The following is a 20,201-nucleotide window of genomic DNA, read 5'->3' on the forward strand; positions in this document are numbered from 1 at the left end:
TACAGGAAACGACAGTACTGCCTGGTCTGTGACCGTATTTGGCAGGGGAGGGGGTGCAGGTACGACAGTTTTGTCCGGTCTGTGATCGGGATTGGGGACGGGGAACGATAGTACTTACTGCCCGGCCTATGATCGAGGGTGGGGCCGGGAAGCTGAGGAGAAATCGGAGACCCGACCTTTGCTGCTCACCCGAACGTGCCCTGCCCGATCTTCGCCAGCCTCTCGTACTTGGATACCTCATCGCAAAAAGGAAACTCCACTGCATCATAGTGTTTGGCCATGGCGGAGATGAACAGGGGCAAGGGCCTTACTTCTAACTTGTTCTTCCGCCCTTCCGACACTTCCTTCCGGTGAGGGATCTGTATTCTGGGAGTTGTAGTTCACGGCAGATAGTGACGACACCGTAGTTAGCTTTGCAGTTCTACCTGCGTATGTTCAGTCCTGGTCTGCATTCTGGTCACTAGAATAAAAGTCAACCACAAAATTATAGAGTTGTTGATATTTATTTTTTAATGTATTCATTTTTTAATTCCAGAAATAACATTTTCGACTCTGTCTTTTTATTAGATTTTGTAAGGGTTTTTATAATATAACAAAAACAGAGATTATTTATTTATTTATTTATTTATTTAAGGTTTTTATATACCGGCAATCATGAAAACATATCTTGCTGGTTTACATGGAACGGGAGTGCATTAAATACATCAATTCGAACTGTGGTGACCGAAGGAGCAGTTACAAATAACAAGGGTAGCAGAACTTGGAGAAGAAGGAAGAGATAGGAAAGAATAAACGGTTAAACGGTATAAATAAATTAAATGCTATGTACAAAAGGCATGATTAGTGGTTGAGAGTTTTGTGGAGTCCTTGGAATGTGTCCTTGAATTGTGTTATTAGATAAGACTTGGTTATTCAAGCAAGCTTTCCAAGACACAAAGTCTTTTCCTAAAAGTTAAGAGGCAGGGTTCCAGTCTGAGGTCTGTAGGAATGGAATTCCACAGGGAAGGGCCAGCTGTGGAGGTGGCACGATCTCTTAAGGTGATGTGTCTGGTCATTTTCGCAGGGGGAACTTTGAGGGCGCCTCTGTGAACATCTCTGGTCAGTCTTGTCGAGTTGTATACTTGGAGGGGGATTTGTAGATCGAGGGAGATGTGCTGATGAATAGTTTTGAAGATGATGCATATGGCTTTGTACATGATACGGAAGTGTACGGGTAGCCAATGTAGCTCTTTCAGAATGGGAGATATGTGGTCTCTCTTTCTTGCGCCTGTTAGTAATCGGGCTGCTGAGTTTTGAACCATCTGTAATGGTTTGGAATAGGATGAGGGCAGACCTAGCAATAGGGAATTGCAATAGTCTATTTTTGAAAAAATGACTGCTTGGATGATTGATCTGAAGTCTTGAGCATGGAAAAGAGGTCTTATCCTCTTCAGAACCTGGAGTTTATAGAAGCAGTCTTTGGTTGTTTTGTTGATATGTGCCTTGAAGTTTAGCCGGTTGTCAATTATCACTCCTAAGTCTCTAACTTGTGTGGTAGGTAGGTTGGTAGGAAAAGTAGTATTAGTGATATTGTTTTCAGGAGAGATGAGTAGGATTTCAGTCTTGGATGAGTTTAAGATGAGGTGTAAGCTGTTTAGTAATTGTTTGATTTTCTGGTGGCATGATTCCCAGTAGTCAAGAGTTTTAGAGTATGTGTCTTTGATGGGGATGATAATTTGGATATCATCTGCGTAAAGGAAATACTTTAGATTGAGGTCGGTGAGAAGTTGGCAGAGAGGAAGAAGGTAGATATTAAATAGAGTCGGAGATAATGAAGAGCCTTGTGGGACTCCTATGACAGAGTCAAATCTTGAGGATTCTTTGTTTTGGAGTTTAACTTTGTAACCTCTGTTATTGAGAAAGGTTTTGAACCAGGATAGGACGGTGCCGCTGATTCCTATGGACGAAAGCTGGTTTAGGAGGATGGCATGGTTGACCGTGTCGAACGCTGCGGATAGGTCTAACAAGATCAGTAGGAAAGAATTTCCTTTATCGAGGCCCATTAAAATATGATCTGTCAGCGAGGTGAGGAGGGATTCTGTGCCTCTATTTTTTCGGAAGCCGTGTTGTGGGGTGAAGAGAAGATTGTTGTCTTCAATGAAATCTGAGAGTTGAGAGTTCACTAGTTTTTCCATGATCTTGGCGATAGTAAAGGGAAAATGATTATACATCTATTTGAAATAAATCGACAATCACATGCCGTAGGTAAAAGACTATATATAATTAACCCCATTCTCACCCAGCTTCTTTCCCTCCAATCACCTTTGATATTTAATTTATAATAAACTAGTTCAGATCCCCTTATATAGTGGTTGGTAAATTATATTTTAATTGAATATTTACTAGCGATTACTCTTGTTAGTCTGAATCACATAAATAACTCCATCTTTCAACTGCAATTTATAGTGAAAAATACATTTATCCAGAGACAGCCAAAGTTTTTAACAGAGATAGGGAAATGTTGGAGCAAGAATATTTCACCATCATCCCCCCAGTACCCTCAGCCCTCAACCTTGGAATCATCTCTGACTCATCTCTCTCCTCTACACCAGTGGCGTAGCCAGAATTGATTTTTTGGGTGGGCACAAGGTTAACATGGGTGGGCTGTAGGCATGCAGGTCTACTAGTTGTTTTTTTACTGATAAATAATGCCAAATTATGCAGCATAGCATTCACATCTACGCCTAAGTATGAGGTTTACTTAATGATACAAACATAATTCACGGTGATTTGTGGTACTTTAGCCTTCTTATTATTACGATTTTATACACGGCTCCTACCTGTCCATAAATTTTGAGAGAGCGGTTGTGTTGCTTATATTTAAATTGCTAACATCTCAAAATATAGATATATATTTTTACCTTTGTTGTCTGATCTTTGTATTTTTCTAATCAGTTGGTCCTGGTCTCTTTTTCCCATTTTTTCCCTTATAGCTCATTTCCTAATTCCTTTTCAATGTCTTTCTTCTATTACTGTCTTCTTCCCTTCCACACACACACACACACACACACACATACACGCTTTCTCTCACAGACTCCCTCTCACACACTCAAGCTGTCACTCTCATATGCTCTCCCTCCCCCACCCCCCCACAAGCTCACATTCAAGTTCTCACTTTCTCACCCCTCCCCAGGCTTATATTCTTATGCACACACAGACGCACATCCAGGCACCCATTCTCACCCACACACATAAACCCAGACTCCCATTCTCACCCACAAACCCATGCTCCCAGTCTCACCCACACATATTCAAGCTCCCATTCTCATCCCTACATATACACATTTAAGGTCCTATTCTCACCCACACATACAAGCACCCATTCTTATCCACATATTCAAGCTTCCATTCTCACCCACCCACACAAACCCAGGCTCTCATTCTCACCCATATATACACACATTCAAGCTCCCATTCTCACCCACCCACAAACCCAGGCTCCCATTCTCAACCACACATACACACATTCGAGCTCCCATTCACCCACATATTCAAGCTTCCATTCTCACCCACATACACACCCAGGCTCCAGTTTTCACCCACACACACTCCCATTCTCATCCACACATACACATTCAAGCATGTGCACAGCTTCCGCTTTCTCCCCCAGAGCAGGAAGATCAGCTGCCTCTCCTGCTGCCACCGGACTCCTGCTATCTTCGGGCGTCGGGCCGTACTGCCCGCCGAACTTCCTGTCGGGGGGGAGGGAGCGGAAGCGCAGCGCACAACGTCCGCTTCCTCCCTCCCCCCTCCCAAGCAGGAAGATCGGCGGACCATATGGCCCGACGCCCGAAGAAGATAGCAGGAGAACGGGTGGCAGCAGGAGAGGCAGCTGATCTTCCTGCATTGGGGGGAGGAAGCGGAAGCTGCGCGCGGCGCTTCCACTCCCCCCCCCCCCCCGAACAGGAAGACCGGTTGGCCATACGGCCGCAGCAGCGCTTCCCCACGTGTGCCGTGATGGCGCGCGAGGCGTGGGTTCTCTTGTTCGCTGTCGCGGGGATGGGATCCCGCGACAGCCTTGCAGTTCCGGTGCTAGTTCGGTGGGCCTGGGTCTAAGTTGGGTGGGCACCTGCCCACCCAGGCCCACCCGTGGCTACGCCACTGCTCTACACATATCCAAAACACTGCTAAAATATGTTGTTTCTTCCTCTGTATCATCATCAAAATTTGACCATTCCTTTCTGAACACATTCATTCTCTGCTTAGACTACAGCAACCTGCTCCTCACAAGTCTCCCAGTGAATCATCTCTCTCCTCTACAATCCATTCATAATTCAGCTGAACAACTTATTTTTCACCAAAGTCACTACACCCATATAACTCCTCTTCTCAAGTCACTGCATTGGCTCCTTATCTGTTTTTGCACACAGTTCGAGCACATCTTACTTACCTACAAAAGTCTTCACTCTACAGCTCATCTCTTCCTACATCCCTCCTTGTGAACTCTGTTCATCAGGCAAGTCATTCCTGTCTATGCCATTCTCCTCTACCTCCAACTCCTGAAAGACTCTGTCTTTCCACTTGACTGCACCCTATGCTTGAAACAGATTTCCTGAGTTGGTACGTCATGCTCCATCTCTTGTCTTATTCAAATCCAGTCTGAAAACCACCTTTTTGAGGTTGCTTTTAACTCTTAACCCCTGATTATCCCACTTCACAGGGCTGGTATAAAGAGTATTTGGCACCTTAAGCTAAGCAAACCTTCAGTTATATACCCCCTCCAGTACTGCACACCCTCCTACCAATGGCAGCGGCTCCAACACAGTGTGCCCTTATTTGACAGTATTAGCTCTGACACAGCACCCCTCTGAGCCTCATGATGACAGGATTTTGCTGCCCTCCCCTCCCCCAAAAAAAAAAAATGTTGGTGTTCTAGTCAATGACCTGGTTTTCCTAATGGAAGCACCAGCCCTGCGCTTACAGCCTTATTGATTTTAACCATTTTCTTAATAAATTAAATTCCCAGAGTCTCATTTGCTCTTTATGTTTCTCTTGATTAGATTGTAAGCTCTACTGAGCAGGGATTGATTCTTATATGTTTTTGTACAGTGCTGTGTATGCCAAGTAACCCTATAGAAGCGATAACTAGTAGTAATAGTCGTAGTACTGAATCTGTTTACTTATCCCTTTACATGTCTTATGCTCTATGGAGGTAATTTTTCAAAAGGATTTATGTGTGTAAATGGGCTTTTGAAAATTGCTACGATATATTCTACTTTTACACGTGTAAATCCTTTTGAAAATTACCTTCTTAGTAAGCAATAATCAAACAGCCTGCATTTCAGCAAACCCTGCAGTAGTTTTTACTTGTGGGGTTTACCAAAGTAAAGCCAAACTATATGACTAGTTTTGCTTTGATTATTGCCCCGTGAAAAGTACCCGCACAAATTTGCATCTGCTTTTTGCATGGGTAGTGACCAAACTCCATGCAGGGAATGTCTCAAAAAAGACATGGGTAAAAGTACCCACACTGCTGAAATACTAAGGTACTTTTAACCACATAGAAGATGGGCAATAATCTAAATGCCACAGAAATGGCTTTGATGCCTGCCTGTCTGTTGTATGAAACAATAACACATCTTTAAAAAACAAAACTAAACAATAATTGTTATTATTCAGGAACACTTCCTTCCACAGCTGGACAAGGTTTTTTGGACAAGACTTGCAAAGAAAACAACAAAGTTTGCAATTCAAAAACTTTCACATTTCTTCCACAACAATTTTCTTAAGTATGTAAGACTTGCCATACTGGGTCAAACTAAAGGTCCATCAAGCCTAATATCTTGTTTCCAACAGTGGCCAATCCAGGTCACAAGTATCTGGCAGGATCCCAAGGGGTAGATAGATTCCATGCTGCTTATCTCAGGGACAAGCAGTGGATTTCTGTAATTCCACCTTAATAATGGTTTATGGAATTTTCCTCCAGGAATTTGTCCAAACCTTTTTTAAAATGCAGCTTCATTAATGGCTTTCACCACATCCTCTGGTAAAGAATTCCAGAGCTTAATTATGCATTGAGTAAAAAAATATTTTCTCTTATTAATTCTAAATGTATCACCTAGTAACTTCATTGTGTGTCCTCTAGTCTATACTCTTTGAAAGAATAAACATCCGATTTACATTTACTCATTCCATTCCCCTCAGCTTTCTCTTCTCCAGGCTAAAGGGTCCTAACCTCTTTAGCCTTTCCTCATAGGATAATTGTTCGATTCCCTTTATCATTTTGGTTGCCCTTCTTTGTACCTTTTCTAATTTTGCTATATCTTCTTTGAGATGTGGTGACCAGAACTGCAAACAAAACTCAAGATGAGGTTGCATCATGGAACGATACAGAGGCATTATGATGTTCTCTGTTTTATTCTCCATTCTTTTCCTAATAATCCCTAGCATTCTATTTGCTTTCTTGGCTGCTGCTGCACACTGAGAAGATTTCAATGCATTATCAACAATGATGCCTAGATCTTTTCCTAAATGGTGACTCCTAATTTGAACCTTGCATTGTGTATCTATAATTTGGGTTACATTTCCCTAAGTGCATCACTTTGCACTTGTCCACATTAAAATTCATTTGCCATTTGCATACTCAATTTCCCCGTTTTGCAAGATCCTCTTTCAATTTCTCATAATTCTCTTGTGATTTAAAACTTTAAATAATTTTGTGTCATTGGCAAATTTGATCATCTCACTCATTCCCATATCTAACTCAACAAATAGTATTTATTATGATATTATGTTACAGTATTTTTTATGCACTAGAATATAGACCCAATATCTCATAACATGATAATATATACAGAAAATAAATACATGTCATGTATTGATGAAAGTAGAGTTTACCTTCATACGATGGGACCCCCGAGGGGTTCTACTATCGTGTCTATGAGCCAGCAATTGGCTTCTAATCATTAGGTAACTCTACGAAATGGTTTAAATTTTGTTATAGTCCACGAATATTGCACTTATCTCCTGTTGACTCAGTCTGTCTCGAGCTGCCCGACACCACGGTGTTTCGGAGCAGAGGCTCCTTCTTCAAGGGCGGGACGTTGTAGCGAGAGACTGCTAAGGCTCTGTGGAATGCTGTATAACATAAAAAACATACCATTACATCCATCCTGAATATTAGTGACTTCTGAATGTCACTGAATGCGGTCACTATGCGTCCGGGCTGATACATACTTGCTATCGCGGCAATATCAATGAAGTGGACTGGACGTTAGTTGTGCGGTCAAGAATGCTCCGCTGAAAAGAATGTATACGAAGAATACTTAATAGTCCTTTTCATTATTAGAAGCGGTGCTTCCTCCGGTTTAAAGTAAACGGTACTTACTGAGTTTTTGACGGCTGGTTCTTAAGCGACTCCTTTTACTAACGCGGGAAGCGGCTCTATAATCGCCATTTTTAAAGGGGTTCTGACAAGGCACTTCGTGACGTGGGAGGGCTGTCTTAATGACGTAGGGGTGATGCGAGCGTGGTTGAAAGGCTGTACTGATGACGTATCGATGGTGTGGGTTACTTTGCTATCAAATTTCAGATCATCGTGAACCACTCTATTTTGTCATTCAGTCCGTCTGGTTCCAAGGAGTTGAGACGATAGATCCATTCATTTTCTTTTCTATTAAGGATATTGTCTCTATCACCACCTCTCCACGCGGATCGAACATGCTCCAATACTGTCCATGTTAAATCTCCAAATGTATGTCCTAGATCGATGCAATGCTGCACCGTGGGAGCTTTGACGTCCTTATTGTTAATGCGGCATTTGTGCTCCGTGAGCCTGATCCTAATTTTCCTTGTTGTTCTTCCTATATAGATCTTGGGACAGGGGCACTGCAGTGCATAGATGACATAATCAGTGTTGCAGTCCACATCACTGTTCAATTTAACTACCTGTCCTGTACTGGGATGATGCCAAATAGTGCCGAGATGCGCTTGTGGGCAAAAAATACATTTGCCACAGATAGTTTGTCCAATAGTAACTGGTTTCACTGGTTCCGGTAGTGCTGCCTTGATCACATACTGTCGTATGTTACGACCTCTTGAATATGAAAACATGGGTGAATTATTGAATTCTGGATAAGGACTGAGAACATGCCAGTATTTTATAAGTACATTCCTTATTTGCGTGGTAAGTTGTGTGTGTGGAAGTACACAGATTAAATCTGGGACGTCTGGTTTATTCTTGTATTGGAGAAGAGTTTCCCTATCTGAAAATGTGGCTCGTTTATACGCATGTTTAATAACCTGTTTAGGATAGCCTCTAACTGTGAACCGTGTAGTCAAGGCCTGAGCCTGTTTGTGAAACTCTTCTTGTTCTGAGCATAATCTTCGCATCCTAAAGAACTGTCCTACTGGTAAACCCTCCTTGAATCTTCTGGGGTGGTGACTGTCGAAACGTAATAAATTGTTCCTGTCCGTAGGTTTTCTATATAGAGTGGTCTGCAGAGTTGATCCATTCTTGATAATGTTAATATCCAAATAAGATATCGAACTGTTGTGATATGTAATTGTAAATTTCAAATTGGGATGAGCTTGATTCAACCACTGATGGAATTGAAGTAAAAGTGCTTCTGTTTCTGTCCACACAAAGAATATGTCGTCTATATATCTTGTCCATTGTTTGACATAACTGAAATACCTTGGGGGATACACCATGGCCTCTTCAAATTGTGCAACAAAAAGATTTGCCAAATCTGGGGCCACCGGGGACCCCATGGCAACCCCATGTATCTGCAAGAAATACTGCTTTTCAAATGCGAAGTAATTGTGACAAAGTATGATTTCTGATAATTTGTACAAAAATCGTGACGGTATTCTGTGCGGTCGCATCCTTCTTGATAAAACACCGTGGTGTCGGGCAGCTCGAGACAGACTGAGTCAACAGGAGATAAGTGCAATATTCGTGGACTATAACAAAATTTAAACCATTTCGTAGAGTTACCTAATGATTAGAAGCCAATTGCTGGCTCATAGACACGATAGTAGAACCCCTCGGGGGTCCTATCGTATGAAGGTAAACTCTACTTTCATCAATACATGACATGTATTTATTTTCTACAGTATTTTTTATGGCACCTGTTTAAGAGTTAGAATTCTAGACACTTTATACAACATAGTTTTTGTGCCCTATTGTGAACCGTTGTGATGGCACCCACTTAATGACGGTATAGAAAAGATTTTAAATAAATAAATAAATAAAAATATATTAAAAAAGCAGTGATCCCAGACAGATTCTTGAGGCACTCCACTATTCACCTTTCTGCATTGTGAAAATTTACCATTTAGCCCTACTCTCTGTTTTTTATCTTTTAAACTGTTCACAGTCCCTATCCCATGACATTTTAATTTCCTAAGAAGTCTCTCATGAGGGACTTTGTCAAATGCTTTTCTGGAAATCCAAATACATTATATCAACTGGATCACCTTTATCTACATGTTTATTTACGCCTTCAAAAAAATGTAGCCTATTGGTGAGGCAAGACTTTCCTTAGTTACATCCATGTTGGCTTTGTTCCATTAAACTATGCCTATCTATATGTTCAGCAATTTTGTTCTTTATGATAGTTTCTACCATTTTGCCTGGCACAGATGTCATACTCATGAGTCTGTGGTTTCCTAGATCTGCCTTTGATCCCTTTTTAAAAATTGGCATTAAATTGACAACTCTCCAGTCTTCAGGTACCATAGATGATTTTAATGATAGTTTACAAATTACTAACAGCAGGTCTGCAATTTTATTTTTCAGTTCTTTCAGCACTCTAGGATGTATACCATCTGGTTCAGATGATTTGTTACTCTTTAGTTTGTTATTTGTCCTCTTTAATATATAGTGCCATTCCTCTACCAATTTGATCCATCCTATTATTTCAATATAATTTGTACCCTGATATCAGTGTCCTATTGGTTATCCTCCTCATTCTAGGACTCTGAGATGCCAATTATATCAATCTCTTCATCCAGTGCTACACACTTTAACTCTCCCATCTTATGTTTTCGACTTCTAGCATTTCAAAGTATGCCTTTTGTTTGTTTTAACAACCTGCTTATCATTTTTCAGGGGAAATTTGGAATATTTATGCTCTGCCTGCTCTTTTCTTAAAGGCACCTGGTTCACTTTAGCATTTATTGTAATCTGTCTACTGGGATGCCCTAATTTCCCTGTTCTCTTAGTATCCTTCAAAGATATATCATACTGAACCATGCACATTTGAGCGCCTGTCAGCTTTCCCCCATCATCTAGTTTAAAAGCTGCTCTATCTCCATTTTATAGGTTAGTGCCAGCATCCTGGTTCCACTCTGGTTAAGTTGGAGCCCATCCTTTCAGAAAAGGCCTCCCCCTTTCCCCAAAATGATGCCCAGTTTCTAACAAACCAAAAACCCTCTTCCATGCACCATCGTCTCATCCATGCATTGAGACTCTGGAGTTCTGCCTACCTCTGGGGTCCTGCATGTGGAATGAGGAGCATTTCTGCGAATGCTACCCTGGAGGTTCTGGATTTCAACTTTCTACCTAAAATCCTAAATTTGGCTTCCAGAACCTCTCTCCTACAATTTCCTATGTCGTTGGTACCCACATGGTACCAAGACAGCCAGCTCCTCCCCAGCACTATGTAATGTGTGAGGTCCGCCAGCTTCGCACCAGGCAGGCAAGTTACCAAACAATTCTCACATCCACCAGCCACCCAGCTATCAACCTAGACACACAAGAGCCTGGCAGAAAAGCACCAAAAATCTTTAGGTGCTGGCACAGGCTGAATCAGTCTGCATGGGTGGGAAGGAGAAAGCAAAGTCAGCGTGGCCTGCATGGGCTGGAAGGAAGCAGTATATACAGCACTGGAATTCAAGAAAGCCTGGGGCAAGTGCTGTGTTCAGCAGGTTGTGAGGGCAAGGCAGGGATATCGTAGGCTCTACAGGACTGTGGTAGGTGAGACAGACAGGGGCAATTCTTCCAATCAGGACTTACACGGGTAAAATCAGGAGTTACACATGTAGATTGGCAGAAGGCACTTACAGGATTTTCAGGTGCCTAAGACTACCTGAATGAGTTTATGAAGGCCATTAAACTGTCCACATAAAAAAATGAGAAATTCCAGGAATGTGTTCTGAATCTAAGCATGTAATTTCCAAACAAGTAAGCTTACGTGTGTACATTTAACCATATACCAACCTGATATTCAAACACAATTTCTACAGGTGCTCTCTTTGAAAGTCGCGCTGTTTTGTACGTGTGTAACTCTGTAGTTAGGCATCCTGCTGAAAATGCATCCAGGTATATCACAGGCAAGAATGAATTTCTATAGATGCTTTCAGGAAGCACCTTCTTCCCAAATCCCCTGCTGTCCTTTCTTGGAAGGACCTGCAAACGTGATCTACTCAGAACCTAGAGATGTGAATATGAAACTTTTCAGAGTTCAGCTGCATAGGAGAGAAATTCTGGCTGCAAACCAGTAGCAGAAACCAGGTTGAAAGTGCTGCTAGATGAACTTTTGAATTTGCTAAATCTGCAGTAAATAATAAATTGTCCTAGGATAATTTGCTTTGCTAGATTCCTGCAATTTGTTCCTATATTTATTTAGATTTTTATATTCCACTTTTCAGCACTTCAAAATGTACATCAAAACAAATTACATTCAGGTACTATAAGCATTTCCCTATTCCCACAGGGCTTATAATCTAATTTTGTACCTGAGGCAATAGAAGGTAAAGTGACTTGCCCAAGGTCACAAGGAGCAATAGTGGGATATGAACCCTGGTTTTTCTAGGTTGTAATACACTGCTCTAACCATTAGGCTACTCCTCCAAATCTTCATGCTTGCTTCCAATTTTCAGGTTAAAAGGTTTCACATCTGTTGGTTGTCTCCATATTTTCAACAAAGAGGGAGTCGATTAACACAGTTGTTTTTTTTTCTATAATTATCTTTTTATTGACGTCCACACAACAAAGTTTATTCAGAATAAACCCCCTTGCTCTCAGTGTCAACAAATGGAGAAAACACCCCCACTGTTTTGAGCCTCCTTTGAACAAATTACAGAAGATGTTTGGGTTTTCTTCAATAGTAATGGTCATAAAAGTGTCTATTATGGAAGTATTCAGAGCTAACCAAAAGCTATTCTGCAGGATTCATGACTCAAGATGGCTGACCAGTGAGAGGCAAGGATTTTTTAGCTCCACATTTCCTCATCTATTCTTCTCAAATGCCTCATACTAAGTGGAAGGTTAGGATCAGGGAGATGATCCCAGACACACCCAGGTCCAATTCCCTTCAACCGATGATTGAGGGGTTCTTTATCCCAGCACCTGAGCGTTTACTGGCAGCGTCCTTGGTGAGTCGAGCCATGAAGCAAGCGGCTTCCACGCTGGACCTCAATGCCACTCTTAGCCCCAGTGCTCCGTTGACCCTGCCTCTCCCTCTCCAGAGGGCTATTCTGGGGTTCTCCTCACCGCCGCAAGGATTGCAAATTCCTAGATTGGCAGTTTCTGGGGAGAAGCCCTCAGACGAAGCTGCGGTTTGTTCCGGATGTTATGAGTGAGCGGTGTTTGGGTGGATCCTTGGGTACTGTGGCAGATGACCACACTCATGGGGAGAAGCCCTGTGAGGAGCCACAGTAATAGGCTAGACTCAGAACGCGCACAGTTAGTTCTTTATTAAACAGCTTTGATGAGTACCACCAGAGGTGGCAGTAGTGAGGCATTCTGGTAGTTGCAGTCTCAGGGACCTTGGCAGAGGGAGCCCTTCTCACCCCATTGGTAATGGGAAGTTCCAAAGCAGGTTTCCCAGTGAGGAAGTACTGTGGATGAGATAGACTGAGAGTTAGTGTACTCACTAGGTGTTTGCTGTAGATAGACGATTCCACCAGGTTGTAGAAGTAAGTGCAGGCACCGAGGCAGGGAGAGCAGGCCCTCGTGGAGCGAGTGCCTGTTCCCTGTAATGTTACGATTCCTCCTGTAGCTGTGCCACAGGAGGCATCTCACCTTTCTCTGGAGGTCGCTCCGAAGCCAGGGCCTTGCCTGAGCAATTGTCCGGATCCTGCTCCACGGCCTGGGAGGCCTTCAGTGTTGTTCGGGGCCTACTCGAGGCCTGCTCCACTACAGCCTGGATACTCTGGTGTGGGCCATGCCCTTCTCCTAAGGGGCGGGCCCGCGGCTCCTCTCCAGTCTTATAGAGCCAGTGAGGTATGGCCCATCTGGACTCCTCCCAGGGAGTTGCCTGCTCCTGGGGTATAAAAGCTTTGCTCCAGCACTCATGCTTGCCTTGCATTGGAGTTACACGATTCTGGATGTCTCCTCTTCCAGCGCTCCGTCAGGCCTTTGTTGTTTGTTTCAACTTGGTGTCCGGTGTCTTGCACGTCCTCATGTTTCCTGATGTTCCTTGATGTTTGTTCCTGATCCTGATGTTTTAATCTTGCTTCAGACTGCTGGTGTGCATTACCTTACCCTGGACTGCTTATGCAGCACTTTTCCTTTCCTGCGCTGGCCCAGCTCCTGCGGGTGTAGGACAGGGTGGTCCATGACCAGACCAGTGGTACTGGCTGTATAGGGTGCCCTGAGGGACCGTGCCAACGTCTCAACCTCCCTTGCTTCAGAGTCTACGTCTACAAGCACCTTGTTTTAGAGTCTACGTCTACAGTCTACGGGTTCCTGAGTCTTCGTCTATTGTCTTTGAACCTTCGTCTGCCCACGCCCTGAGTCCGGCCTGCTGCCTCTTGCCATCCCAGCAGCAGGTCCAAAAGGGCCAGGAACGGTCGGAGGACTGTTCATCACCAACACTCCACAGTTGGTTCCAGAGGCATGCAGGTCCGGCCGGGGGTCAGGCTATCTCTCGCCACCCACGCTACACCTATCCTTGGCGCGGGAACGTGCCAGGGGCCCAAGGGCACACTCTCTCTATGGGGGACCGCTTTCCCAGCGCTCCCCCGTAACATGTAAAGCATCTGAAATAAAGCAGAGGGCCCCTGAGGAGTGGGTACCCAGGTTAGCAGTTACCCCGAAGGGCAGAGAGAGAGCTTCCAGCGGCAGCACGGAAGCGGCAGAGTAGCGTAGACAGGAACGGATTCGAGTCCTTGCTAACTCAACGAGCTAGCAAAATAGAAGATGTTATATACCCGGATGGCGTGTCGTCAGTATTTATTTATTTATTTATTTAACAGTTTTTTATACCGACCTTCATAGTAAATAACCATATCGGATCGGTTTACATTTAACATAGGGTATAACTGAAGGAACAATTCAGGTAAACAATAAATAACCATAGATAGGAATAAGTCAAAGTTACAATCAACGGGAGTCAAGAACTTGGAAGCTTAAAACAAGCTGGAAGGAAGATAAAGGCAAGTATTAATTATGAAAGATACGATAGAGAGAACGGGTTAAAGCTTGGAAGTGCTTTAACCTGGAGGTACCAGAGTCCATAGTTCATGAAAATAAATGCCAAGGCCGGATGAGAGTGGAAGCCATTAGTGGTTGTCTGGAGGATCGGAGAAGGCTTGGAGAAGGCTTGGGGAACGCCCCCGAGATTCGCACCAAGGGTTGCATAAAGACGTGGGTGAGCATGGGAGGAGCATGGCGGGAGGCAGCACCACAGCTGTTCCGGGGACGCCAGAGAGGTCGGCTTGTAGATGCGGCGGTAGCTATCTTTCTTAGGTAAGCCGGAGGAGCCGTGAATAAGGTGAGGCAAATGGGGCAAAGCTATCGAGCACCGACGGATGCAAGAGTTCCCCCCTTCAAAGTGCATCCATGCTGTTTCCTACCAGGTCTAGGTTTTTGAGGATGCAATCTATGGAAGTCTTGTAGCATCTCTTTATCCAGTATGTTGCCAATGGAGTCCAAGAATTTTCTTCAGGTCCATAGCCTTTCCAAGATAGAAGATATTCCCATACTCTGCCTCTTTTTCTCACATCGAGAATAGAGTCTACTTTATATTCGATGTCTTCTTCTGCATCTATTGGTGTAGCTTCTGGTGTCTTATTGGAGAACTCACTAAGGATAGTGAGACGTGGAATGCGTTGTTGATCTTCAATGTAGATGGTAGCTTCAGACTATAGGTGAGATTGCCTTGTCATCGGAGAATAGGAAATGGTCCAATGAAGCAAGGAACGAAGCGAGCTGAAGGTAGTTTAAGTCTTAAGTGCTTAGTGGATAGCCAGACTTTATCACCAGGCTGAAACTCTGGAGCCTTGCGGTGGTGAGCATCGTATCCTTTCTTAGCTCGAAGTCCTGCTTTAAGAAGCATCTCTTTTGTCTGAGTCCATAGTTGTTGAATATCTTTGGCAGTAGATTGAGCTGCCAGGGACGACACTGATAATGGAAGTGGCAGTGGTGGTAATGGTAGTCGTCCATAAACCACTTCGAATGGTGTTGATCCAGTGGATGTTGCTGGATGAGAATTAATGGCAAATTCTGCCCAGGGCAACAGTTCACTCCAATCATTCTGGCGAGTGTTCATGTAGGCATGAATGAACTGCTTGAATGTCCTGTTCATTCTCTCTGTTTGCCCGTTGGATTGTGGATGGTATGCTGAGGTGAAGTCGAGAGAAATATCAAACTTCTTGCATAGTGCCTTCCAGAACTTTGCTGTGAATTGGGCTCCTCGATCGGACACTATGTGCTTAGGCATGCCGTGGAGGCAGAAGATATGTGTGATGAAGAGCTTGGCGAGCTCCATGGAGGTGAGTAAGCCAGGGAGAGCCACAAAGTGAGCCATCTTTGAGAACCAGTCAACAATTACCCAAATCATGTTGTTTCCTCCAGAAAGTGGTAAGTCTACCACGAAGTCTGTGGTGATGTGTGTCCACGGTTGATCTGGTACTGGCAAGGATTGGAGCAAACCCCAAGGACGACCAGGTGGCGTCTTTTGTCTGGCACAATTTGCACAGGAAGCAACTTAGGCAAATGTGTCTTCCTTCATGGTGGGCCACCAATAAAAGTTTTGTAGCTTAGACAGAGTTCTGCGTTGGTCAGGGTGTCCTACCAGCTTAGAGTCATGACCCCATGCTAACAACTTCTTTCTGAGGTTCTTGGGTACGATAGTCTTTCCTGCAGGTACTGAATGAGTAGCTGCCAAAATAACCTTTTCTGGGTCAATGATGTGTTGCAGTTCCTCTGGAATGTCCTCTGAGAGGAATGAGGAGACAAAGCATCTGCTCTGGTATTATCTCCAGGGCGGTATTTTAGCACAAAGTTGAATATGTTAAAAAACAGAGACCATCTCGCTTGTCTATGATTCAGGCACTGTGCGTGGCGGAGGTACTTCAGATTCTTATGGTCTGTATAGACGGTTACTTGATGTTGCGCTCCTTCAAGCCAAGGGTGCCATTCTTCGAATACCATCTTTATAGCCAGGAGTTCTTTATCTCCTATTCCGTAATATTTCTCTGCTGGAGAGAAGCGACAGGAGAAGAATGAGCATGGTTGTGGAACCTTTGAATCACCAGCCTGGCTTAGTACAGCCCCTACACCCACATTTGAGGCATCGACCTCCACAATGAAGGGCTTGGTGGGATCTGGATGTCGGAGACATGGCTTGCTCTAAAAGGCATCTTTTAATTTCTGGAATGCAGCTATTGCCTCCGGAGACCAATTTGTAATGTTGGCACCTTTCTTTGTCATAGCTGTAAGCAGAACTGTGAGTGAGGAGTAGTTCTTGATAAAAGTCCTGTAATAGTTGGTGAACCCTAAGAAACGTCTGAGAGCCTTCAGACCAGTGGGCTGTGCCCATTTCTTGATACTCTCCAGTTTCTGTGGATCCATTTAAAAGCCTTGATTGGAAAAGATGTAACCCAAGAAGGGCACGGATTCCTTGTGGAATTCACATTTGGATAGCTTGGCGTAGAGATGGTTCTCACGGAGTCTTTGCAGTACTCCTTTGACATACTCTAGGTGGGTGGCCATGTCTTGAGAGAATATCAAGATGTCGTCCAGATATATAATGACACACTTATAGAGGAGATCACAGAAGATGTCGTTCATTAAATTTTGAAAGACAGCCAGGGCGTTGCACAGGCCAAAGGGCATCTGTTACGTGAGGGGTTTCGTGTGCCCTTAGGCCTCGGCCCGACCCCAGACGGATCCAGGACTGAACCGAGGGTTGGCGACGTGTCCCAGCATGGCAGAGACACGGTCTTACCCTCCGCCAGGCCTGCAAGCTCCCAGAGCCAACAAGATGATGTTGGAAGGTGAACAGTCCTCCGACCGTTCCAAGCCCTTTCAGACCTGCCGCTTAGGATCGGCATGGAGCAGCAGGCCAGCCTGAGGATGAGGGCAGTTGAGGCCTTGACACGAAGACTTGAGATTATGACTGAGGCGAAGACATCACAGACGAAGGACTGATGCGACGGCATCACAAACGAGGAACTGATGCGAAGACATCACAGATGAGGAACTGATGTGACGGCATCACAGGCAAGACAAGAAGCTGGGAAGGTAGACAGTGGCACTGTCTCTCAGGGCGCCCTACTCAGCCCACCTTCACGGGCGGACCCAATGGGCTGGTCGCGGACCAACCTGTCCCACTAGGCGCCCTTCACAGCCCAAGGAGGCTGGTCACGGACCACGAGGAGAGCGGGACGAGTGCAGGAAGGAATCCAGCTGAGGCAGAACTTCGATGACGAAGCCGGTGTCATCCGTAGCACCACAAAGGCTGGCAGGACAGGACAGCTCAGGAGCACAGGACACAAGTCCACTGCAGGCAACTCCAATGACGAAGACACATCACCCTGGAGAACCAAAGCGCCTGCAGAACAGAAGGCTCAAGAGCACAGGAGAAGGACACCAAGGAACCCGGAACATCAGGAAGCGGGACATCAGACGACGAGACATCAGGAGACCTGGACGAGGACCTCAGGCGACGAAGACATGGCACAAGAAGCAGATGACACTTGGAGCTCCAACGAGAAAACACAAAGGACCTGATGGAGAGCTGGAAGGCAGGAGCTTCCAGAGGCGAAGTAACTCTGATGCAAGGCGAAGACAAAATGCAGGAGCAGCCCTTTTATAGGGCTGGTACAGGAAACAGTCTGAAGGTGGGGCCCAGGGCATATCCGGCCGTGGGCCCTTTAAATCTTGAAGAGAGGCGTGGCCACGCGCCTAGGAGAGGAAACAGGAACTTGTCACGCTGAAGTCGGTACAGGGCTGTGGACAGCGGCCCTGCACCGACGTCAGCGTGACAAGGCAGGGCTGGGCCGAGGAGCAGGCCCTGACTTTGACATCGTCTCCTGCCGCTGCAGGAGGCCCCGAGGGCGGCTCCAGCCGCCAGGTGAGACCAAGGACTGCGGCCTCCAGCCCCGGAGATAAGTGGGACAGCAGCAGCGGCTCCGTGCCACGTAGAAGGCGGAGAAGTTCGCAGCTCCGGCTGCGGTGAAGAAGGCATGATGGGCGGCCTCTGGGCCGCGAGAGGAAACAAAGTCCGCGGCTCCAGCCACGGTGAAGGCCCGACTTCTCATGGGGGACCGCAGGCAGGATTCATAACAGCATCACTAAATATTCAAAGTGACCGTCCAGTGTTGAAGGCCGTTTTCCACTCATCACCAGCTCGAATGCGAAGTAAGTTGTAGGCTCCTTTCAGATCAAGCTTGGAGAAGATCTTGGCTCCCTGTAGTCTGTCGAAAAGCTCTGAAATCAGAGGCAGGGGGTAACGATCTTTCACTGTTAATTCGTTGAGACCCTTGTAATCGATACATGGGCGCAAGGTTCCGTCCTTCTTCCCCACAAAGAAGAAACTTGCGCCAGCAGGAGACTTGGAGGGTCTTATGAAGCCTTTTTGGAGATTTTCCTGAATATATTCTGACATGGCTTTATTCTCTGCCACGGAGAGGGGGTACACCCGTCCCTTGGGTGGTTCAGTGTTAGGCTTCAGATTAATAGCGCAGTCATAGGGTCTGTGAGGCAGTAGTACGTCCGCAGCCTCCTTTGAAAAGACATCTTGAAAAGATGCATACTGAGGTGGCAACCCAGCATTACTGCGGTGGTTGGCATGCAGGGTATAGGAGCGACCTCCTTCAGGCATTTACCATGGCAATCTGGACCCCAACGTGAAAGTTCTAATGTAGCCCAATTGAACTGAGGCATATGCTGCTGCAGCCATGGTAATCCCAGCACTATGGGGTACGTGGCCTTCTCTAACACAAAGAAGGAGATATCTTCAGAATGGAGAACACCGGTCTGTAGACATATTAGTTCGGTGAGTTGGGTTACTTCGCCCGGTAAGGGCTCTCCATGAATGGATGACAGAAGAAGTGGAGACTTCATAGCGGTAGTGGGGATCCGTAGGTGCTCCACTAAACATTGTAGAATGAAATTTCCTCCTGCCCCTGAGTCCACCCAGGGCAAGAGTCTGGTACTCTAAAGGTCCGCAGATCAATGATACAGGGAGAGAGAGTGGAGGAGAAGGAGCAGTAAGACCTAAGAAGAGTCCTCCCGCAGGACTTACGTCTGCCAGTTTCCCGGACATATAGAGCATGAGTGGATAGCATGGCCAGCTTGTCCACAGTACATGCACAGCCCCAATTTCTTCCGTGTTCTTCTCTCTTTGGACGTCAGATGGCTCGGCCTAATTGCATAGGTTCTTCTTCGCCAGCAACTGGTACCGGAGGAACCGGCCTGGGTATGGACTTAACTCATGCTTCAGCCTGGAAGGGTTTTCTGAGAGTCTAGGTCTCTTGAACCTTGTCACAAAGTTGGCGATCTATCCTGGTTGCCAACTTCACTAGTTCAGCCAAAGTCTCAGGCATCTCACGAGCAGCGAGCTCGTCCTTCAGATGAGAGTTCAGTCCTTCAAAGAAGAGGGTCCTCAGGCATTTCGGGTCCCAGGATAATTCCGACGCCAGTGCCTTGAATTCGATAGTGAAGTCAGCTAATGGTTTATTACCTTGCTTCAGGTGAACCAAAGAAGATCCTGCTGTGGTATACCAGGCAGGCTCATCGAAAACTGATTTAAACAGTTCGAGGAATCCTTCAAGGTCATGAAGTTTTTGGATCCTCGTGCTCCCACAGCGAGGAGGCCCAAGACAATGCTCGTCCATCTAGATACAACAGGATATAAGTAGTCTTGGCATAAGCTGTGGGAAAATGGCTGGGCTGCAGGGAAAAGTGCATGCAGCACTGGTTAAGGAAACCTCTGCATCTCCAAACCTCCCCCGAGAAGCGGGTAGAAGTAGATAGAGGTACAATA

At 45.3% G+C, this 20,201-nt stretch overlaps 1 protein-coding gene across 3 annotated transcripts in view; it reads right to left on the bottom strand.

Annotated features, from left to right (window-relative positions):
- Positions 1-20,201, bottom strand: part of CDK9 (cyclin dependent kinase 9) — a 114,479-nt gene that overhangs the window by 43,462 nt on the left and 50,816 nt on the right. The window contains exon 2 of one of the 3 annotated variants that reach the window (XM_029612063.1): positions 190-460. In XM_029612063.1, the coding sequence (XP_029467923.1) occupies positions 190-281 (92 nt within the window). In that variant the 5' untranslated portion in view covers positions 282-460. Of the gene's footprint in view, positions 1-118; positions 461-20,201 lie in introns of all 3 variants that reach the window. The other 2 variants (XM_029612064.1, XM_029612065.1) reach the window with 2 other exon arrangements.

The sequence above is a fragment of the Rhinatrema bivittatum genome, chromosome 8, assembly GCF_901001135.1.
Source record: "Rhinatrema bivittatum chromosome 8, aRhiBiv1.1, whole genome shotgun sequence".
Lineage (NCBI taxonomy): Eukaryota > Metazoa > Chordata > Amphibia > Gymnophiona > Rhinatrematidae > Rhinatrema > Rhinatrema bivittatum.